Below are 21,435 nucleotides of genomic sequence, written 5' to 3' on the forward strand. Positions count from 1 at the left end.
TCTAGATCCATCAGAGCCACAAGGGCAGGAGACTTAAACCTCGACACGGCTATTAATAGGACATGCTGGAGGGATAGATTCATCACCCAAAGACTCCTATGCTGTGGAACAAAATCACGGTATATGTGAGGCAGAGCACCTCTGGCCTTGTTCAAGAGAAATCTTGACCAATGGATGGGAGATCGCAGATATACCCCAGGGATTACCTCAGTGTCACTGCTCGACAGAGGCACAGCAAAATAATGGGTATGGTTCCCCATACTAAAGGGGTGGCGTAAGCCACAAAACGATGGGCTAGGCTTGTAAATGCCCTCGGGCAGATAGCCTAGTATGAACCTATGAACATGTGTGTACTGCTATAGTACTTCTGCCATATGTTGCATGTGTGTGTGTTGTGGGGATGCACAGGTAATGGCCAGATACGTCTGCACAGGTGACACGTGTGACACATTCTGGGTGTTCATCCATACATACTGGATGTGTGCTGCCATCCAACCCTGTGATGTGGACACACATTACTCAGCCTGGATATACATATCTGAACAACACCACAAGCACAATACACTACCTTGCTATGTATGCATGTTATTACACAGTTATTCAGTAGTTATGACAGTGATGCTATCCATGCAGCCCACTGGGCCAGTGGAAGCCACAACACACACCGCCAGCACCTTTGCATATGCTTACCACAGACATCCCACATACTGCATGTACTGTGCACACAGTTATCTAACCCAGAACAACTGCACACCACTTATTAATCCTGTCCAGTGGACTACAGATACAGGCATATTGTATAACAATAGTAGGAGGCTACTGCAGCACAGGGCAGATTCACATGACGGAAGGCATCTGTTGTCTGCAGTGTTAAGATGCTTCACATTCACCAAATGCACAGGTATTGCCAACAATGTTGCAGACAGTTTAGGTGCAGGTACCCCCCCCCCTATTGTCCTACACACGTGTTATTAGTTATCCCAGATGACTGTAACCTCCCTATCCTCTCACATGTCCAGGTGAGAGCCACCCTCATCATTGCAGAACACATATCATCACTGTTACGAAATGGTATCCCTGGATGTGTGCTACATTCACCCCTGGAGGACATAGCACCACATGACAGACTGATATTAATCCCTGGCCATACTACAGGATATGTACCTGAACAGTGCCATACATACACAGTGGTCCCACACCAATGAGGAGGAACCTCTACTGACCCTGGGAACTACTGCATCATATGCACAACTGGCCTTGTGTTCTAAGCTATGGAAGTGTTAGTTATGGCCCACATGTACAACAATATTACATATGTTTATATTTCATGACTATCTACACACAACCTATCTCATGGACATACCTATAGATAGTGAACTATGATACATTTGGAGGTGTCACAGTATACACAGGATTAACCTGCTACTTTGCATTACCTGTGTTTGTGGCAGCTTTTGGTGTGTCACTCGTGCTCCTTGAATTTTGCTGCTGTTGCTGCTGCTGCTGTTTTGCTGCTGGCTGTCTGTATATTTTGTCTTCTCTCTCTGTCTCTCTCTGTCTCTCTTTCTCATTAGGTTTGTGCAATGACTGTATTGCATGAGTGGAGTGTGGGTACTGAATACTTTTGTAGGTATCTGCATAGGTCCATGTGATGGCCTCTGCACCAATTGTAAGGCAGCATTTGCTAATTGCAAGCAGCTGGGTGTGTACTAATTGCATGTCTCACTGTGATTTCAGGACACTGCTATAAAAGGGTATGTGAGATAGGCGTTGCCCTTTCAGATTGTAGGGCGTGGACCATGCTGGTATGCTGTTGACAGTGTTCTGTGAGTGTGAAGGTTAGTACATCTCCCATGCTTCATGCTGTGTTGTAGATTCAGGTTGCTGCATTTATCTTGCCTGTTCCCTGTAGTGAGTGTGTATGCATACTGACACCTACAACTATATGTCATATGTATTGCTATATAAATATATATATATATATATCTGTGTACATATACATACTTTCATATATGTACATTAGCTGACATTATTGGGTACAAGCTAACAATTAGCAGGGCTGTTTCCGTTAACACTACTCTAGTATGGGAATCCAGTAATTGGGACTATAAAAGTCTGCCTGACATGCTTTGGGTAGTAGACATACTATATTGCCTTTATCTTCATTCCTACTATTACATGTTCCACTTATTTAGCACTATATTCCTGTATGAGAGTCATGGCTTAGTGGTAGGTCATACAGACTAGTGTTACAATGGTCTTGTGGTAGGGCCTACTAGTATGCTCATATTCTGCTTTTGAGTTGAGTATAGGGCCTATCAATCACAGTGCTGGAGGCACCTTTAAGCAGTTAAAGGGCTTAGTAGGTCTCACAGGAGCCAGGCTGTGTTGCAGATTCTGGTTGCTGCATATATCTTCACTGTTTCCTGTAGTGAGTGTGTATGGCTACTGAGACCTACAACTATATTTCATATGTATTAATATATATTTATATATATGTATGTGTAGATATACATACCTTCACATATGTACATTACCTTACATTATTATGTACAAGCTAACAGGTAGCAGGGCTGTTTCTGCTCACACTGAACTAGTATGGGAATCCAGTAATTTGGCCATTAAAACTCTACCAAACATGCTTTGGATAGTACATCTCCTATATTACCTTTATACTGATTTCTACTATTACATGTTATATTTATTTTAGCAGTGTGTTCTTCCAAAGCAGGCATGGCTTAGTGGTAGGTCAAACAGACTAATGTTACCTAGGTCCTGGTTTGGAGACTGACAGTGGGAATTTTTACTTTGCAAACTTTCCAACTGAGTACAGGACCTGTCAATCAAAGTGCTGAGGCCACCTGTAAGCAGTTAGAAGGGTAAGTAGGTCACACAGGGGTCAGGCTGTGTTGCAGATTCAGGTTGCAGCAATTATGTTAACTTTTCCTGTAGTGAGTGTGTATGGCTACTGAGACCTACGATTATATTTCATATGTATTAATATATATTTATATATATGTATGTGTAGATATACATACCTTCACATATGTACATTACCTTACATTATTATGTACAAGCTAAGAGGTAGCAGTGCTGTTTCTGTTCACACTGAACTAGTATGGGAATCCAGTAATTTGGCCATTACAACTCTACCTGACATGCTTTGGATAGTACATCTCCTATATTGCCTTTATACTGATTCCTACTATTACATGTTATATTTATTTTAGCACTGTGTTCTTGTAAAGCAGGCATGGCTTAGTGGTAGGTCATACAGACTAATGTTACCAAGGTCCTGGGTTCGAGACTGACAGTGGGAATTTATTTTTCTTAGCAAACTTTCAAACTGAGTACAGGACCTGTCAATCAAAGTGCCATAAAGGCACTTTTAAGCACTTTAAACCAGGTCTGCGCTCGTTTGCTGAGCTCACGATGCGACTGGCGGTGAGCTCCGCTAACACAAGCGACACCAGCTATTTTCTTTGAAAGAAAAGAAAAAGGGGTGACAGGAAAGTGGTGAAAAGGGGTCACAAAGAGGGTAAGACAGTAGGGAAAGAAGCGTGGGATTTGCAGGAAGGGTGTAGGTAAGGCCCATAGATGCCCATGTCTTTGCAGCAACAGCTGTATATTTCTATGTATTTTGGTGAGACATTTGAAACCTTCCACCTCTGAGAGAGGTGTCAGGACAACATTAATATTTGTTGTACAGCCAATTGTAATTAACAGTTTAGATGTCCAGCGGACATGTCTGCGACATGGACAGCTATGTATGGGGCGTAATTTTTAGGTGGGACAGAGTGCCCTTTTTTTTTTTACAGGTGAGAGTGGTATGACAGGTGAAGGAAGTCGGTAAAGCTGGGGAGGTAGGTTGGGTAGGTTAACAGACAAGACAGACAAGACGCATACAGGGACGGTGTATGACACACGTGGGGGGGTTACACAATTGACGGGGACGGAGGTTGGGATATCCGAGATGCACGAGCCCACAGATGGCAACAGTGGAACTGATATCCCCACCCATAGGCAGTTGCCACTGTTCCTTCACAGCCCAGGACGGGGCTGTGCTGGGGGCTGTGTAGGCGGGGCAATCAAAGTGCCATAAAGGCACTTTTAAGCACTTTAAACCAGGTCTGCGCTCGTTTGCGCGGAGGTAACGCATGCGCACTGGCAGTTAGCCTGTGGGAGCGGCGCGCAAACGGTGTGCGCTGGGATAAATCTTAATTGGCAAGTGACACACATGTTCAGCTAATTGCACACAGTTTCAGCCTGTTTACCCGCTGCTTGGCAACGGGCACGCAGTTTGCAGCTTTTTAAACACTACTCAGCTACGGGCACTCTGTCTCACGGCAGCTTAGCTATCAGTACATTTCTGACTATTTTTATTCTTATGTTACTTCAAAATGCTCTATTTCATTCCATTTTACAAAAGGGAATACATTTACATTTGTACAATACTGTCAGGGGGCTTTTTAGTGCTTATTTACAAAAAAAAAAAAGAGGTTGTTGTAGGGGCTCGAACCCTGCCTGCCTACTCTTAGGGCGGCTACTCTACCGCTAAGCTATTATTTCTTGGCTTACTTTGCATATTTAGTTCTTATATCCTTTTCCACTGACTGCTAACTGTGATTGCGCTAGTAGCACACCCGCGCACAGTAGCAAACATTTACGGGGTTTAACAAAAAAAAAAAGGTTTTAATTTAATTTTATGACATCTCTTCACTTTATACACTGATCGCCAGTCGGGCATGTGTTGTATAGTGTGTTTATTCACATTTTCATGGCCTTTCTCGTAGCTGTTTACTTTCAGCCATTCTAGTCTTCCGGGGGCGTGTCCACTTGCAGAGCTTAGCCTACAGACACGCCCCCTACTCTCTTACACGGACCGTGTAAGAGTTACTAGTGTGATTCAGCATGCCTCATGCACCTCATGAATATGAATGACATGCTGACATCACACAGTTTAACTGCAGCCTCCGTGTAAGAGTTATAACTCTTACACGGAGGCTTCCTGAATCTGGCCCTGTGAATACATTCAAAAGGAGAAGCTTTAGAAACTGAAATGTTAATTACATGAATTTAATGTTGTTACAAACTGCTGTACCTATGCCTCAAACAGCCTTTAGGTAAATGTTCTGGACTAGATGACAGAATTTTATGAGACAAAGGGGGATGACATCCGAGATATTTTGTTCCTGTGATCAATAGATACCATTTACAAAGTACTAGTGAGATGAAAGGAAACAGTGACCTTAATTTTATGTAAAGAAAGGAAAGGATCCAATACTTCTGGTTTTATGTAGCCCCATTAGCATTATCCTTAATTTTGAATATAAATGCTTTATAGCTCTTTTAGCCAACAGGTTAAAGTCATTGCTTCCTCTCCTAATCCACATGGATCAGTGTGGACTTATTTAAGAGGCATCTTAACATCTGATAAAACACTGACCATATTACAGCATGCAGTGCTTAAAAGCAATCATTTGCTGATGTCATCTATGCATGTTGAAAAAAATCACTTAACTGGATACACTGGAAATTCCTTTTTTAGGTTTTAAGGGGATTTCAGTTTCTGTAAAATATTCTTAGTCAACCACAAGCCATCTATCAGGAATCTAAAGCCAAAATCAGTGTTAATGGGTACCTTTCCAATAAATTCCATCTGAAACGTGGGAGTGTCAGGGATGTCCTACATATCTCATTATTTTTGCTTTGTATATAGAGCCCTTGGTTGAAAAGATCTGAAAATTAGAGATGAAGGGACAGATCTGGGTGGGCTAGAAATCAAGCTGTCCTTTTTGTAGATGACTTACTGATAAATTTGTCAGAACAGAGGGCTTTACCCAGGTTAAGGTTCTGGACTCCTTTAGCAAATATTCTCATATCCTTTCTTGAGGAAAAAATCAGATTATTAAATATTTAGGAATTAAAACTACTCCCACATTAGGACAAACTGTGGAAATCTCCTGTTAAGGAGGTGACTGACAATATCAGGGGCATTTTGGTTAGATGGAATGCTTCAGCTACCAATCTACTTATATGTGTGGAAGGTTATACTACCCCTTAGGAAGAAATGCTGATATTGCCTTACACTTGTATCAGGAGACGCAAGTACATCTTTCTTAAGGGGGTTCCTGGGGTCAATTACAAGAAAGTGCTGCAGTTATTATGGCAGAAAAGTACTGCAATAAGCTAACTCTCCCTCTACAGTTGGGACATTGAGGGCTTCCAGGGTTCTTCTACTACTAGAGGGCATCATGTCCACCTTTTCTGTCTGTGGTCATGCTATGACTGTATGCCAGTACTGAAAACCCTATTCGGGGCTAGAGTGAGTGCAAGAAGACTGCACCCTTCATATTTATTTTAGGATAGTAAGTCACGAACAACATAAGTAGAGTATTAAATAAGGGCTTACCTACACCTTAGTGAGGCAGCTCCCATCAAGTGGTTTTAATGCAATTTTGTATTTATCATGGTTCATCAAAACCCCACTTACATGTAAGGAGTGAGCCAGGAACACATACCCACAGTGGTTTTTTTTTTTCACTTTTCCCACAACAGAACGATGAAGGAGTTGCCATATATATACAATTTATGGGTTAAGAAGTGAAGTCCCCCACATGGGGATGCAGAGAAGCTTGCCTCACCTGCTTATTTTACTTTTTATTTTTGTTTGTTTTGAATTACAGTTCTTAGCAACAAAACCAATAAAATGCAACTCAGCTGTGGATGATTCAAATGAACAGAGGGAAACCTAACATATCAGTTTAGTGTAAATCTGGAAATGTAAACTTCGTCATTAGCAAAGGATTCAAAATTGATCAAAGTTATCTGGACATGCCTTCAGAATGGAAACCAGACAGGAGTCATCACAAACTTGTTGCATGGAAGAGATGAGTTATAGTTTAGGAACCATTTACTTGAAAGGAGTCTTTTCCTTTCTTGGATGACTTTTTTGATAAACATGCTACACAAGGGACTGATTTTGTTTTAATCTATAAGGAACATTACAGTATAACCATCTGGCAGCAAATCTGGGAACCCTGGAACAATAAAGAAATGGTTAACATTTTTAGTTGATCTTTGGCAAGGAAATAACACTAATCCAAAGACTTGTCAGAAATAAATATAGGGGTCTGATGACTTCAGCTGGTGCTTTGGCCCAACCATAATTACAGAACTGGGAGTATAAGTTAAATATCCATATTTCAGAAAGGTTTGGGAAACAGTCTATCTTGTACCCAGATATGCAAGAAGGTCACAAAGATCTTGGAATTTTCATAGATATACAGAAGTACTCTATACTCCTTTAAGAGTGAGTCACATTTTTCTGGTGTGCCAAGTATGTGTTGGAGATACCAACATAATAGGACAGGCCCCTGGGAACATATTTTTGGGACTGTCCCTAACTAACTTTAAATCTGCACTGTAGAACCATTTAAAAAATCTAGATGGATGGACTAGAATTGATTCAAGAGCTGCATTTCTTAGATAATCTTGATGACAGAGCATGGAGGAAAAAATGAGAGAAAACTTGTACACTTACCAATGATGGTAGGTAAAAATGGAAAAGGCCAGAAGCACCAAACATAGAAGAGGTTATAAACTTCGTGTTGAAAGTAAGAGGAATTACTGACGCCAGCAGAACAAGCATTACTAGTAAATGGGAAGCTCTACTTATAGAAGAGGGAGTTCTTTCAGTAGGAATAGTGAGAGATTGGAGCAAAGCAGTGGTTCAAACCACAGGCTTTAAAAATATCACTTTTTTAATCTATTTCACTACTCAAAAAGTGGTTGATTTTTATAACTGATTAATTGACGTTGGTGGAATTTACACTTATGATTTCTATGTGCCTCAAGCTAAAGACTTGCTGTTAGTGTAAATGACTTACTCCAGTGTAAGCCTGCTTTACAGATAGGTTTTACAATGGAGTAAGTCGCTTACACACAGAGCATGCAACACACTATTAAGGTTTAGGTAACCAATAATTTTGTATGTGCATCAGTACTGTGATGGCACATTATGGTATCATTCAAGGTACAGTTACAAACTCAATGGTTTATCTTTGAAATTGATAGGATATAATGCTTGCTCGGTAATGGTGTAGCTGTTAAGAGTTGTCGCCTCACAGCAAAAGGTTCTCCGGTTCGATCCTCAGCTGGAGTGCCTTCTGTGCTGATTCTGCATGTCCTCCCTGCACTCGAGTGAATTTTAAAGACATGCAGGTAGGTGCGTTTGTGTATGTGTGTACCTTCAGTGAAGGCTGGGCACCGGGCTAGCAACTCAACACCATAAATACTCCACTGCCAATCAATCTGTGGACTGGTGATATGCTGTGGTGACCCCTAACCGGGAAAAGCCGAAGGACATTGCTAATGCTTGCTTGGTAATAAAACTGCTTTTCAAGTAAAAATAGTAGTGCATGGTCTTGCTAGAAAATATACAAAAATGATATAAAAGAGCTTAACACATATAGTCTTGAAGAGAGAAAGCAGATATTGGTTATTACAAAAACAATGAAGCACCTCAGGAAAATCCACATAGCCAGAGTGGTTGCATCCTTTCAAAAAGAAAAAAAGAGAGACATCTGTATGAGATCAAGAAGAAGCAATTTGAAGATACAAGGTGAAAGATTCAAAAGAATGCAAGGAAATATTTTTCCATGGCTACACTACTGAACAATTATAAAATTAAAAAACGCATGTTACAAATATATAGCAATTATTAGGACCGGTAGAAAAAAACAAGGTACATCATTTTGATTAAGCAAAATCTGCAGCTTATCCAGAAGTTAAGGAAATGGCCAGACTGGGTAGGCCAGACTGTCATTACTGGTCATCAAAATGTGTGCTTCGGTGTTAAGTAATTTAAAAAGATGAAAAATCTGTTACTATAATATATAAGCAACAATACAGAATCAGGGACTTAAAGGCTAACATAAGAATCAGAAGACAATGACAAAAGGCTTAGGATTAGGAAAATAAATGAGTATGGTAACAATTAATAATGCTTCATACAAATCTATATTTATTTAAGGGGAAATTATAAGTTATGAAGAGAAAAACTGATCTACAAGATGCAATAACATATGGGTCAATGTGGAGTACTGAATCCTTTGATCTTGAGATGTGACACTGCAAGACTGAATGAGTAAAAGGAAAGACTACTCTGTTCTCTTGTGATACTTCATACAGTTGGATGTGTCATCTGGTCTCTGTATCACAAAACTAAAAGAGTAGAATTTTTACTACTTAAAGTCGCTCATTTGACACAAAACTGATTACACTGGTGTGCAATGCTGTAATAATTATAATGATGAAGAAAAAAGTTGAGATAGTGGAAGAAGCTGCACTTCTGGAAAGTGAAAAGAAAAGTCAAATTGAAAGCCTGTGGCTTTGCCTGAAAATCGAAATGATGAAGAGAAGTTATTTTGACTTAATACTGAGAGTACTGGTAAAATTTTGTAAGGAGTTTTCTTGACTTGAGGCACTCATCAGAGTTGTTGGTACAATGTGCCAAAAGACTTAAGGTTTGGGAACGGGCTGACTTGGATTTTCTTCATAATCAATACGACATCTTGCTGCCAAAAAAAGCAGGAAGCACATGGTGTACATAACAAAGCTGTGCAGACATTTGGGCAGCTAGTATACAGAGATCAGCAGATGATAACCTTGGAAGGAAGACTCTAAGGTTGGATGGATTACCCAAGGAAGCATCAGATTGTTGTGAGTTTGTTAAAAAAGACATGGCACTCTAGACTTTGTTTACTGAAAAGTTGCTCGGATCTGAAAGAGCATACTGCTGGTCTTTAACTTTGGCTGATCAAAAATGAGGTAAAAAATAAGGTAAATCCTAATAATTCTTGTACAACTTGTGTCATTTAAGAGAAAGAACAAATGTTGTGGAAAATGCAATGGCCAGAAAATAGATTTTTGGTACAAGACTGCCAATATTATTGTATTGTAATTTTGCTGAGGATACACTGCAGAAATTGGAGCTTATAGAAGTAATGGAGGAGTAAAATAATAAATAAATTGACTCTTCCATTATGAAGGCATTTCTTCTAGAGGGTATATGACTACTTACATAATTAAAACTAGTGATGGTGAAACTCCAAGAACTGATGTAGTCATCTGATAATGATGAAGATGAAAAAAAAAACAGTTTAGCCCTACTAAGAAGGCGGATAACATAGGTCTTGTAGCTGTGGAAAATGAATGGGAAGAAGATACTCAAGACGCAACAGAAAGGGTACACATATCTGACTAAGATGTGTGTGTGTGGGATGAAAATGGACTGAAAGGAACTATTTATCTAACTGACTGCATGACTGAGTAAAATGGCTACGGCAAGCTCAGATAATGTTTGCTATAAAATGGAACTTGTATTCTAAAGCTGGATTTTTGATGTGCTAGTTTGAAATTAGTGGGCAAACACAGTCTTGAATGGTAAAGTAAATCCAACATGGTTATTTTGTAATTGCAGATTTGCAGCCCATTTGCTTGATTTTGTGAATAAGACTGTGGCTGAAAGGGTAAAGCAGATGCTGCTGTTAAAAAGGGATTATTCATAGGGCATATAAAATATTGCACAATAACTACAGGACTCAATCAGAAGAAGTCAGAAAAGATAGGGAAAAGAGATTAGATATGCAACTCACAAAAAAACAATGGGAAGACATATATGTATGGCTCCCAAATATGCAACAAAAGCTAGAAGATTTAAGATCTTTGGCTGGAAGTGTTTGCATAGATACTTTTATACCCCAACAAGACTCCAAAGAATTTTATCTCAGCTAGATGGAAATGTTGGAGGTGTAATTGGGAAGAAAGAGGTACCTGACAGCATACATACTTGGAGTTCAAATGAGTTAGCAAACTTCAAAAATGTCCTACAGAGTGCTCTGTTAGGAATACTGGGTGAGCAAATGAGTGTAACAAAATAAGAAGTTATGTACTTACCAGAACGTTCCATGTGAGTTGTTATTCTCGCCATTATGCTTACTGATGGGTTCGGAGCCAACCATCGGCTCCGATTCGGCCAAGTAGCAAAGCTGGAGGTCTCAAAACAGCTCGAGGCCAAAGCCCTATCCCACAATGCACCACTACATTCCCCAGATCTTGTTTGCTGCCAACTAGTGAAGAAACCTATACCAAATTTCAGGGAAACATAAAATCCAGGGAAAATCCAGGAAGAAGGACACCCTCCAGGAAAACCAAAACCAGTGTATAACCTCTCGTGCTTCCAGACATAGGAAGGGGGTAGGAGGGAGGGTCGTAATAATGAAGGTGAGAATAACAACTCACATGGAACGCTATGGTAAGTAAATAACTAAGTTGTTTAATCTCGCCTTCATTCTTACTGATGGGTAGCATCCCCAGCACCACAATCTTGGGTGGCTCACGTGAGTACCTGTTTCAGGACAGCAGATCCAAATTAAGCTCTGTCCCTAGAAGCCTTGTCCACTTTGTAATGAGATATAAAGGTATGTGGATTTGACCAGGTGGCAGCTGCACAAACAGAATATATGGGCAACCTGGTCAAGAAAGCTGCAGAAGTAGAAACCGCCCTTGTGGAATGAGCCTTGACCTTATTGTGTAATGCAATACCCGCTTCACTGTAGATAAAGGAGATACAATCAGAGAGCCATTTTGATAAGGTAGTTTTGGAGACAGGCGCACCTTTTCTTGAATCTGAGAAGGAGACAAACAACTGATCAGTCATTCTGAGATCTTTTGTTCTATTAAAATAAAAACGAAGTTGTCGATGCACATCAAGTTTGTGAAGCATATACTCCAATTGGTTTGAGTGGTTGGGAAAGAAAACGGACAACTCAATCGTCTGATTTAGAGTGAATTCCGAACATACTTTGGGTAATAACGATGGATTCATCCTGAAAGAGACCCTATCTTTATGAAATATCAGATAAGGTGGCTTAATGGAAAGGGAATTTAATTCCGAAATTCTGCTTGCTGATGTAATGGCCACCAAGAAAATGGTCTTCAAAGAAAGATACTTCAGCTCACAAGATGAGGCAGGTTCAAAGGGCGGAAGAATAATTTTGGATATGATTAGATTTAAGTTCCAGGGAGTAGTTGGAGATCTGATCGGTGGTTTTAAGTGCATCGTACTCTTCAAAAAGGCCTTAGCCAGCTTATGAGACATATCATTTTCGGATGCACCTAAATGAAAATTAGAAACAGCAGCGAGTTGGACTCGAATGGTCGCTGCTAAGGCTCCTTCATTGAACAGTTTTGTCAGGAATTCCAGTATATCAGATATAGTAGCTTGGAAAGGGTCAATGTTATTCTGTTGTGCCCAGATGGAAAACCTTTTCCACTTACTGAGGTAAAGTTTCCTAGTAGAAGATTTGTGAGAAGACAATAGGATATGTCATGCTTCTTCTGATAAATTCTGGAACCTGGCTATTCTGGGAATTGGAGCAGCCAAGATGTCAGTTTGATGGACTGAAGAGAGGGATAAAGAGCTCCTGACGAGTGGGTCAACAGATCCGGCAATGGGTCCAGGATCCAAGGCTCCTCTGGTAGATGAGGCTTCAGAAATGGGAACCAAATTTGACGAGGCCAATATGGGGCAATCAAGATAAGTGTCTTGCCCAGAAGACTGGCTTTCTGCAATACTTTGGGAATCAATGGAAAAGGGGGGAAGTTAAAGGAGTCCTGGAGACGAATCCTGGACAAGTGCGTCCCTCGAGGATTGACCCTGTTGAGGGATCAGGGCAAAGTAGTTGCTGCACCTGGTGTTTGTGGGGGTGGCAAAAAGATCGTAGCAAGGCTGGCTCCATCTGCGGAAAATGACTTCTGCTATTTCGCTCTTGAAAGACTACTTGTGAGGTAGCAGAATAGCTCTGCTGAGTCTGTCCGCTATTATGTTGGATTTCCCCGGGATGTGCATTGCAATCAGAAAACGCCGGGTGGACTCTGCCCAATTCCATAATCTCAGAGCCTCTCAACACAGAGGGTAGGATTTGGTTCCTCCTTGTTTGCTGATTTACCAGACTACTGACATGTTGTCCGACTGGATAGTAATCGTGCCAAGGGGAAGAGAGTCTTGAAAGGCCTGCAACACTAGAAGAACCACTCTCATCTCCAGGACATTTATGTGCAAATGAGCCTCGTGAGTCTGCCAAGTACTATGGGCTATCCGTCCCTGATAATGCCCCCCCACCTGATCATGGAGGTGTCCGTGGTCACCATAGCAACTGGAGAGGGAAGAACAAATGGGCAGCCCATAGTCATGGTCTCCGACGTTAGCCACCAGCGAAGGTCTTTCTTGCAAGAGTCGGTAATCAAGACTAGATGATTCAAGGGTAATTCCTGAAAGGTCCATTGCGTGAATAGCAGCCATTAAAGAATGCGTATGTGGGATCTTGCAAGGGGTATTGCAATGATTGCTGCTGCCATCGTGCCGAGCAGTTTGAGAATCTGTGATGCTGGTACCTTCCGCTTTGACAGTATATCGACAATCTGTTGTTGGGAGGACAATAACTCTTTCAGGAGGGAGCTTCAGGGACATGATGACCGTGTCTAAGTCTGCTCCTATAAAGACTGTATGCAGCGATGGCAATAAAGCAGACTTTTCTAAATTTATCGTAATGCCCAGTTGTGAAATAGATCCCTGGTAGCGTCCCTTGCCCGAATAAGCTGATGCCTGGTGGGGACGGTAAGGAGCCAGTCGTCCAAGTAAGGAAACACCTGGATTCCTGAATGTCTCAAGTGAGGCATGACCACTACCATGCATTTGGTGAACACTCTGGGGGCTGTAGTGAGACCAAAGGGCAATGCCCGAAACTGGAAATTACTGGCTCCCAGCCAGAAGTGCAGATGATCCATGGATGGCCTGGCCATTTTGATATCTACAGTCATTATATTTGGGTAATCTGTTGTCAGGTTTCCCTCAGTCGGCCTAATTGACAAAGTCTTGGGTCCTGCGTCGGTTGCTGTCCCTTCTTCCATGACGTCAGGAGTATAAAACATGCAGCCGACGCCAACCAAGAACCGAAATAATGAGAGGCAAAAATATAACAACGACAACGGATAGTGCGCTGATTACATAAATCACAAAACCGACAGTAAGGTACGATGTGGTCAGGGCCTAGGCAAGGAATACAGTACGAATGAAAATCTTTATGAGGTATTTGCTTTCCACAAGTAATGCAATTATTAACTTTTACTGACATCGGTAAGGAGCAAGAAAAGTTTCCCCACTGGGGTTACTTAGCTTTAATTTGAAGACTTCGGAGCTGAAACTCGAAAATGAAAATTTCAGGAGTCAGCCAACCGGCACTTGTGAACTGCTTCTGCTTCGGACACCGCACAGCAAGAAAGACTAATGTAATGACATAGGCTGCATGTTTTATACCCCTGACGACGTGACGTCATGGAAGAAGGGACAGCAACCAACGCAGGACCCAAGACTTTGTTAATCAGGCTGACTGAGGGCAACCTGCCAGCAGATTACCCAAATGTAATGACTGCAACAGTGAAACACGAAGAACATCGGACTCCAACGGCAGATAGAGTCTTACCATCTTGCTCACATCTGGTGAGGGTCTCTTTTACTTTTGGTCCAAATAAGGAGGAACCATCGAAAGGGGCGTTAACAAACGACAACTTAAAAGGTTCAGCAGAAGAACATAAGCGCATCCAGGAATATCTCCGCAGAGCGATTCCTGTACTCGCAGCCCTACTCATTCCATCAGCTGCGTAAGACACAAGACGCATGGATGAGTTTACAATGGAGTTGAGGGTAGCAAGCTGAGACGTCACTTTGTCCGCCGCCGAGTCGGCTACTGCACCCTGGAGAGTATATCCAAGCTCCTTGAGGAGATCTCTTTGTAGACGTGTGAAGTGGGGTCAGGTAGTTCAATGACCGAAGTGCAAAGGTCATAGAACTGAATATGCGTTTCCCAAATCTGTCCATTATCCTAGACTCTCTATTAGGAGGATGGACAGATGTAGAAGTCTCAGACATCTCCTTTTTAGTGGCCACTGCCACCACCATGGCATCAACCGGTATGGGTTTAGATAAAAATGCCTTGTCATGGGGTGCTGAAATGTACCTGTTCGTTCTTCTAGGAACAGGCTCCATAAAATCTCGTGGCTCCCACGCCCTTAGAGAAAAAAGGTCCAATAACTCATCAAAGGGTGGAGACACCCAAGAGGTGGAGGGTCGGGACCAGAAAGCCTTCAGGAGCACCAATTCGTCCTCGGTAGGGTTTTGAGGCTGCCAGACTCCCCCGCTGCTTAAGGATCTCAAGGATATCACCAAAGGAAATATCCTCAGAGGGGGACCTAGGGGACCCTTCCGATTCCTCCAAATCGGTGTCCTACATGATGGATTCCTGAGGGGAACCCAGATGTCTCCTCTTACATAGCCTCTTCCGAGGAACCTCCTCAGTGGGAATCTTTGGAGAAGTCTCAGAAAAGCAGGGTTCCCCCAAAGGGGCGTCCTGAGGCTCTGGGTCCCTATGTTTGCGGTGAACATGTGGTTGTGGAGAAGAAGCCGGTGCCTTTTGGGAGGAGGTGGGCATATCAGAGGTTGTGGAAGTCCTGGGTGACAAAGCCCTCCTCATGGCATCAAAGGCCCCACGGCTCCGATGTGAGGAAGCACCCGGGTCCAAAGACACCGAAGACTCCTCCCGCAACAGAACCGCCAGCTCCAAGCCCGAGGTAGGAGCTGAACTCATCCGTGCCGAAGCCCCAAGAGGAAGAGTCTGAACCGAAGTATCGGTTCTACTCCCCCCACCCCACCTGGTACCGACAGGAGAGTGTCGGCTCCCAGATTCCACCGCTGGAGCAGAGGATATCAGGGTGGTCAGTACAGACAGGTCAGAAGTGAGTGTCGGCACAGACGGTTCCACCAACGACTGAATGTCGCCCTCTGGCTCAGAAGTCTTGATTCGAGTCAGAGGAGGAGCAATCACAACAGAAGCAGACTTTGTCAGTTCCGAAGCAGCTGGAGCTGAAACTGACAGAATTTTGGCAATCACCAGATCCTGTAAAAGTCTCCACACCACTAGGTCCATGTCCGAATCCAAGAGTCTGGAAGCCTGAGAGGAGACCACCAACAGAGCCAGTGACCCCAGAATCGGGGACCTCAACATAGGAGATACCGGTTCCAAGACTGGGGACTGGCTCCTACCAGCAACCTGAATGGTCGGCTCTGATGACACTGGAGCTGAGACCGTAGCCTTTTTTGTAAGTTTCGTAAATACCGACACCGAAGAGCCTTTCAGTGTCAAGCCAGACGAAGATGCTGGAGAGGAAGGTTTTGGCTGACCGGGAGCAGAGTCCAGGTCGGACTGAAAGGCCAACTTGAGTAAGCCTCGCTCCACTAACATGCGCTTCCTCTCAGCTAGCACCCTGGAACTAAAGCCATGGCAAATCACACAGACCTCTTGTAAGTGTACCTCACCCAAACAGTACACGCAAGTAGAGTGCCTGTCTGAAATGGACATCTTCTGGTTACATTTTGGGCACCTCTTAAAACCACATTTAGTCTTCTCTGACATGCTTAGAAAATTACACAGCAACCACACTTAACCAAAAAGTAAGCCTAACTGGCTAAGAATAAGAACGCAGCTAATTTAAGACTGTAAGGAAGCCCAACAGGTTAAGGAAAACAAAAAATGAGCCTAACCAGCTAATTAAAGGGAGGCAGCTAACTTCAAACTGTAAAGAAGCCCCACAGGCTAATAAAAGAAAAAGGGCCAAAAAACGGCCAAAGCCTAACCGGCTAACAACAGAAAATGCAACAAAACTTCAAAGCCTAACTTGGCATGGGATAGAGCTACCCAAGAAAGGGCTAAGCCCAACAAGAAAAGCTATCTGCTAACTATAAAAATCCGAAAAACGGATTAAAAGAGAACAGCACACTAAATAACTATCTAACAACAGCAGTTAACTTTTTGAAAATTTCTGACTGAAAATACACAAAACGTATCTCTCCAACAGCCAAGAGCTGTAGAGAACACCTGATCAGTTGCAGCGGCAAATTAGATCTGGGGAATGTAATGGTGCACTGTGGGACAGAGCTTTGGCCTTGAGCTGTTTTGAGACCTCAAGTTTTGCTATTTGGCCGAATCGGAGTAAGAATGAAGGCGAGATTAAACAACTTCACATCAAATTTTTTTTGAGCTGGGATAGGGTTACCACCTGTCCCACTTTGCAACGGACAGTCCCTCTTTGGGCAGTTGTGTCCTGCAAAAAAATTGAAAAAATGGCAAATGTCCTGAGATTTTGGGACAAAATTATTTCCTATATTTTACGCAATAGTTGCATAAAACAGTTATTCTGTATCTGAAACACCTAAATGTTATAAAAAACAGAATAAGCAACTAAAATGCTACAAAAACAAGCTTTTATTTAGGCAAAAAAGTGAACTTCTGTTCTTTGCACTGGGCGTGGGTATGTTTCACCTTGCCAAATCTGACGCTTGTACCAAAAATGTCCCACTTTGGCCATTTGAAAAGGTGGCAACCCTAAGCTGGGATACTGGACACCACTGCAAGACCTTGTTATGTTTAATTCTGATTGTTGTGTCTTTCAGCTTTTCCCAATTAGGGGTCGCCACAGCGGAACTCCGGTCCGCTAATGATTGGCAGTAGATTTTTACGTGCCGAGTTGCCAGCCCTGACGCACAACCTTCAACGAAGGTACGCCCATTCACGCACGTCTCCACACAGAAGATGCTTTAGCTGAGAATCGAACAGGACAACGTCTTACTGTGAGGCGACAACGCTACTGCAGCACCACCACCACAGCTGTTATGTTTAATTCTGATGGCTACCAAAAAAGCAATTACTAGAAAATGGAAATCAAAATGTAAACCAAATATACTAGAAGTGCTGTTGTATTATACTGTAACAGAGATAAAAAAACAGAAAGTAGGATCTTTAGAAAAAGGTAAGAGTAAATTACAAAGAAAAAAATGGGAACTGACAGAATAACATATGCAGAAAAAATGTTTTGGAGGAGTGAGGTTTTAAGAGAAGGCAGGAATTGAACAACTTATATAATGTTTAGATTATAGGATATATAACAATATATGTGATGTAAAATGTTTGTAAATGTGAACTTAATACGGCTTGATTACCTTTACATAAATGTAAGTTTGCCTATGTCACGTGATGATTCAAAAAAGCTGTTTAAAAAAAAGGAATGTGGCTGAAAACAGAGCCTACATAAGTATTTGAGATTTTATAATGGTCACACTGAGTGCTACACATTTGTAGATTACTGTAATGGTTCATACCTTTGAATTTAAATATTGCTAATATTATACATAAAGATGTCCAGTTGTTTCCTGTTAAAGTAATAAACAATTGTAAGAATGTTTGGGTGTCTTGAGGATTCTACACTATCATTTTTTCCAGACCTGGCACCAGTGTGCCTACCAGGATTGGGCATTTCTTTATCCTGGGACTTGTGCACCCAGCTGTCTTTTGTATTTTTTTAACGTACTACTGTCCATGATATATGCTATACAAAATACAGTCTATATATCTATTTCATCTTGGTGAGATTTTGTAAAAGCAGGGTCCACCTCATGAAGGTACTCACCAAGATTTGAGGATGAGTTTAATTCCAGTAATACTTATCTCCTTTGTTTGTTGTTATAGTCTCCTGCACAGACAGAACTATGCAGGTAAATACTCAAAAGAAAAACACCCTTAAAGTATTCAAGTTTTCCCATCAGATTTATGGCAACATTTACTTTAGGAAACTTTTTCTGTTCAGATATTTTCAGTAGTAGAGTAGTTGTTTTTACGTCTATCAGATTCAGTTAGATTAAGCTCCGTATTTTGGTCACTGGGATAGCATACCAGACCAAAAGCTATGTACAAATTAAGGAGAAGCGTACAGAAGTTAGGTGAGATATTACATGCTTAAATGTCATCAGAAGAGTGGAACAATTAAACGCAATTTATGAGTAAAAAAAAAGTGTCTATATTACAGCATTGAATGTTTAGGTTGTCGAACATCTAAATGTCGAAAGCTATAAACCGTAAACGGTCAATTATGTAAATTTTTTTACAGGGAAAAAAATTGCTTGGCCATCATCATGAATTTGCCCTTTTCCCTGATGTAGAGTGATCTTGGAGTTGGTATACTTAGTTGGGGGGGGGGGGGTGTGGGGGTGAAGCCCCCCACTTGATTAGGGTTTGAAAGTATGTTTTGTTTTCCGCCGGCCAAGTGAATTGTTACCCCGTAAAAAAATTTGCGTAATTGGCCATTCGCGGTTTGTAGCTTTTGACATTTAGGGGTCGATGTTTAGGTGTTTGACAACCTAAACGTTCGATGATATAATACAGACCCGAAGAAAAAATATGCATTCTATTCTCAAATACATTTTCTTTCTACAATAAATAAATACAATAAACAAAATACAATACAATAAAAAGAAGTGGCATTCAGCTAGTTCCAGTAGCACAGAGGACTAAAACCCTGACTATGGCCTGATGACTTGGGTACTTGATGAATTATCAGGAAGGATAGGCAGGTTGGGAAGGAAACAGAGCCTGACACACACATACAGCAGCAAACCTTTGGAGGAAGGAGTGGAACACATTGCCTGGGACCAGGCATGTGATGCACCAAGCCACTGTGTGCTGGCAGCCTTCATTCAGCTAGTCCATGGGATCACGCACTTGTGAAGAGGAAGATATAGTGGTCCCAGTGAAGATGATGGTCACCTTTTCTCCCCCCTTCAGAAGAGGGATTAAGATATATGTAAATGTCCTTACAGCTGGGACACCAGTGAATGCAAAAATCAACTCTCATGGCTCCAAAACGTCAGTCTGTTTTAGTGTCTCCTGCATCGTTCTGGGGATGACCCTGACCATGAGGAAACAAATGGGGTCAAGAAAGTTTGGGGGGGGCTTGAGGGTCAGAAAATGCAGAGGCAAAAAGAAAATAAGAGACGCTCAAGTACACAAAAAGTGGTATGTAAATGTAACATGCAGTGAAGGAGGGTCACCCTGTAGCTAATTATTACTGCCTTAGGAAGTAAAAGTCAAGTCACTGAACATGTTCCCTGCATACTGCCAAAATGCAGTATCAAAAGCCATAGCCTTTATACAATTTCAGTTCATATGTTTTACCAGTAAAATATCTGTATGTGTGTATATGTCTACAAACATGAATATGCTTAATTATGCATGCTTTACTGTTTGTTTGACAAGTAAAACACTTAGCTTTAGGCACAGTAATAAACCCTGACTGACATACGTACACCACTCTTCCTACAGACAATATATAAACTACAGCAGAAGAATGAAGTATTACCGGCCAAATGGTTTCAGTAGGTGTCCCAAGCAGCTGTATGATCAAGTCTATTTGATGAATCTCAGAACTTCCAGGCAGTAAAGGCTTGTGGGCCAATAGTTCAGCCAGAATACATCCCACTGCCCTAAAAAGGAATTAGTCAACAGCATCATATGGCAGTTCTGTTCAGCATTCTTGCAATCATCCAGCTGTACTTCATCACAAATGAATTAGTTAATGGGAACGTATAACAGTGACATGACCTTCACTACAAGTGTAAGAAAAAACAGGAGGATACAAACATACAGACTTTCTATTTTTTTTCAATTATTTTACGGTCCTCGTGGCTGACCATCAGCTGTTCCCAAGTCCTCTCTTCGTCTACCAAGTCTACCGGACATACCTTATCCTCCCCTGTGTTAAGCCTGACCCATGTCCATGGTCAGTGAGGACATCAAAGAAATTGAGGCAGCATCTTACTGCTGTTAGGGAGTGTTTTTGACTAATTCATCACTCACCCACCCTGTGCATGCCTGGTAACACACTGAGGGCAGGATGTGCCATGTGTTCCAGCGCTGAATAATCCCCTCATTTCAAAAAGTGGCTGACATCAGGAAAAAACAACTTGCCCTTCAACAAGTAGCACTGCTCAGTTGTTTCCTCAGTCTCCACCAGGATAATCAAACCATGCATCTGTGTCTGAGAACTTGCACCTCCCTTTCTTCACCAAGCAGTGGGACACCCATCCTCTCTATCCCTTCACGTCTGAAAGGGGATGACATCAGTCAACTATACGTCCATCCCCAGGCAGCACTGCACAGTTGTTTCCCTGGTCTCCACCAGGGAAATCAGACCAGAAATGTGTGCCTGAGCATGTGCACATACTTCTCCTTCCTGCCTGCTCAGTTATATGCCCAAGCATCCATTTGAATTCATGTCACCTGGAATGAAGTCAGGGCTTTATACCTATATGCCTCTCGTGCAGTCTAAATTAACTTTCTACTCTGAAAAAAGAGGTGGGACCAAACTCAGGAAAAAAAACAGTTTGCTGCAAAGGAAAATTAAAGCTAGGCATAAAGTTAAATGGCAGACAGAGCCATGACATGGAGGTCACTAAGCAGAAGAAGATATGAACTCATCAATCCCTAC

The 21,435-nt window shown here is 41.9% G+C and overlaps 1 protein-coding gene across 2 annotated transcripts in view; it reads right to left on the reverse strand.

The window, feature by feature from the left end:
- The window catches only part of CDK10 (cyclin dependent kinase 10), a 957,465-nt gene that overhangs the window by 448,282 nt on the left and 487,748 nt on the right, over positions 1-21,435 (reverse strand). For both annotated transcript variants that reach the window (XM_044081866.1, XM_044081865.1), the window contains exon 10: positions 20,308-20,431. In XM_044081866.1, the coding sequence (XP_043937801.1) occupies positions 20,308-20,431 (124 nt within the window). The remainder of the gene's footprint in view (positions 1-20,307; positions 20,432-21,435) is intronic.

Source organism: Protopterus annectens, chromosome 8.part1 (assembly GCF_019279795.1).
Source record: "Protopterus annectens isolate FY-2018-M chromosome 8.part1, PAN1.0, whole genome shotgun sequence".
NCBI lineage: Eukaryota > Metazoa > Chordata > Ceratodontiformes > Protopteridae > Protopterus > Protopterus annectens.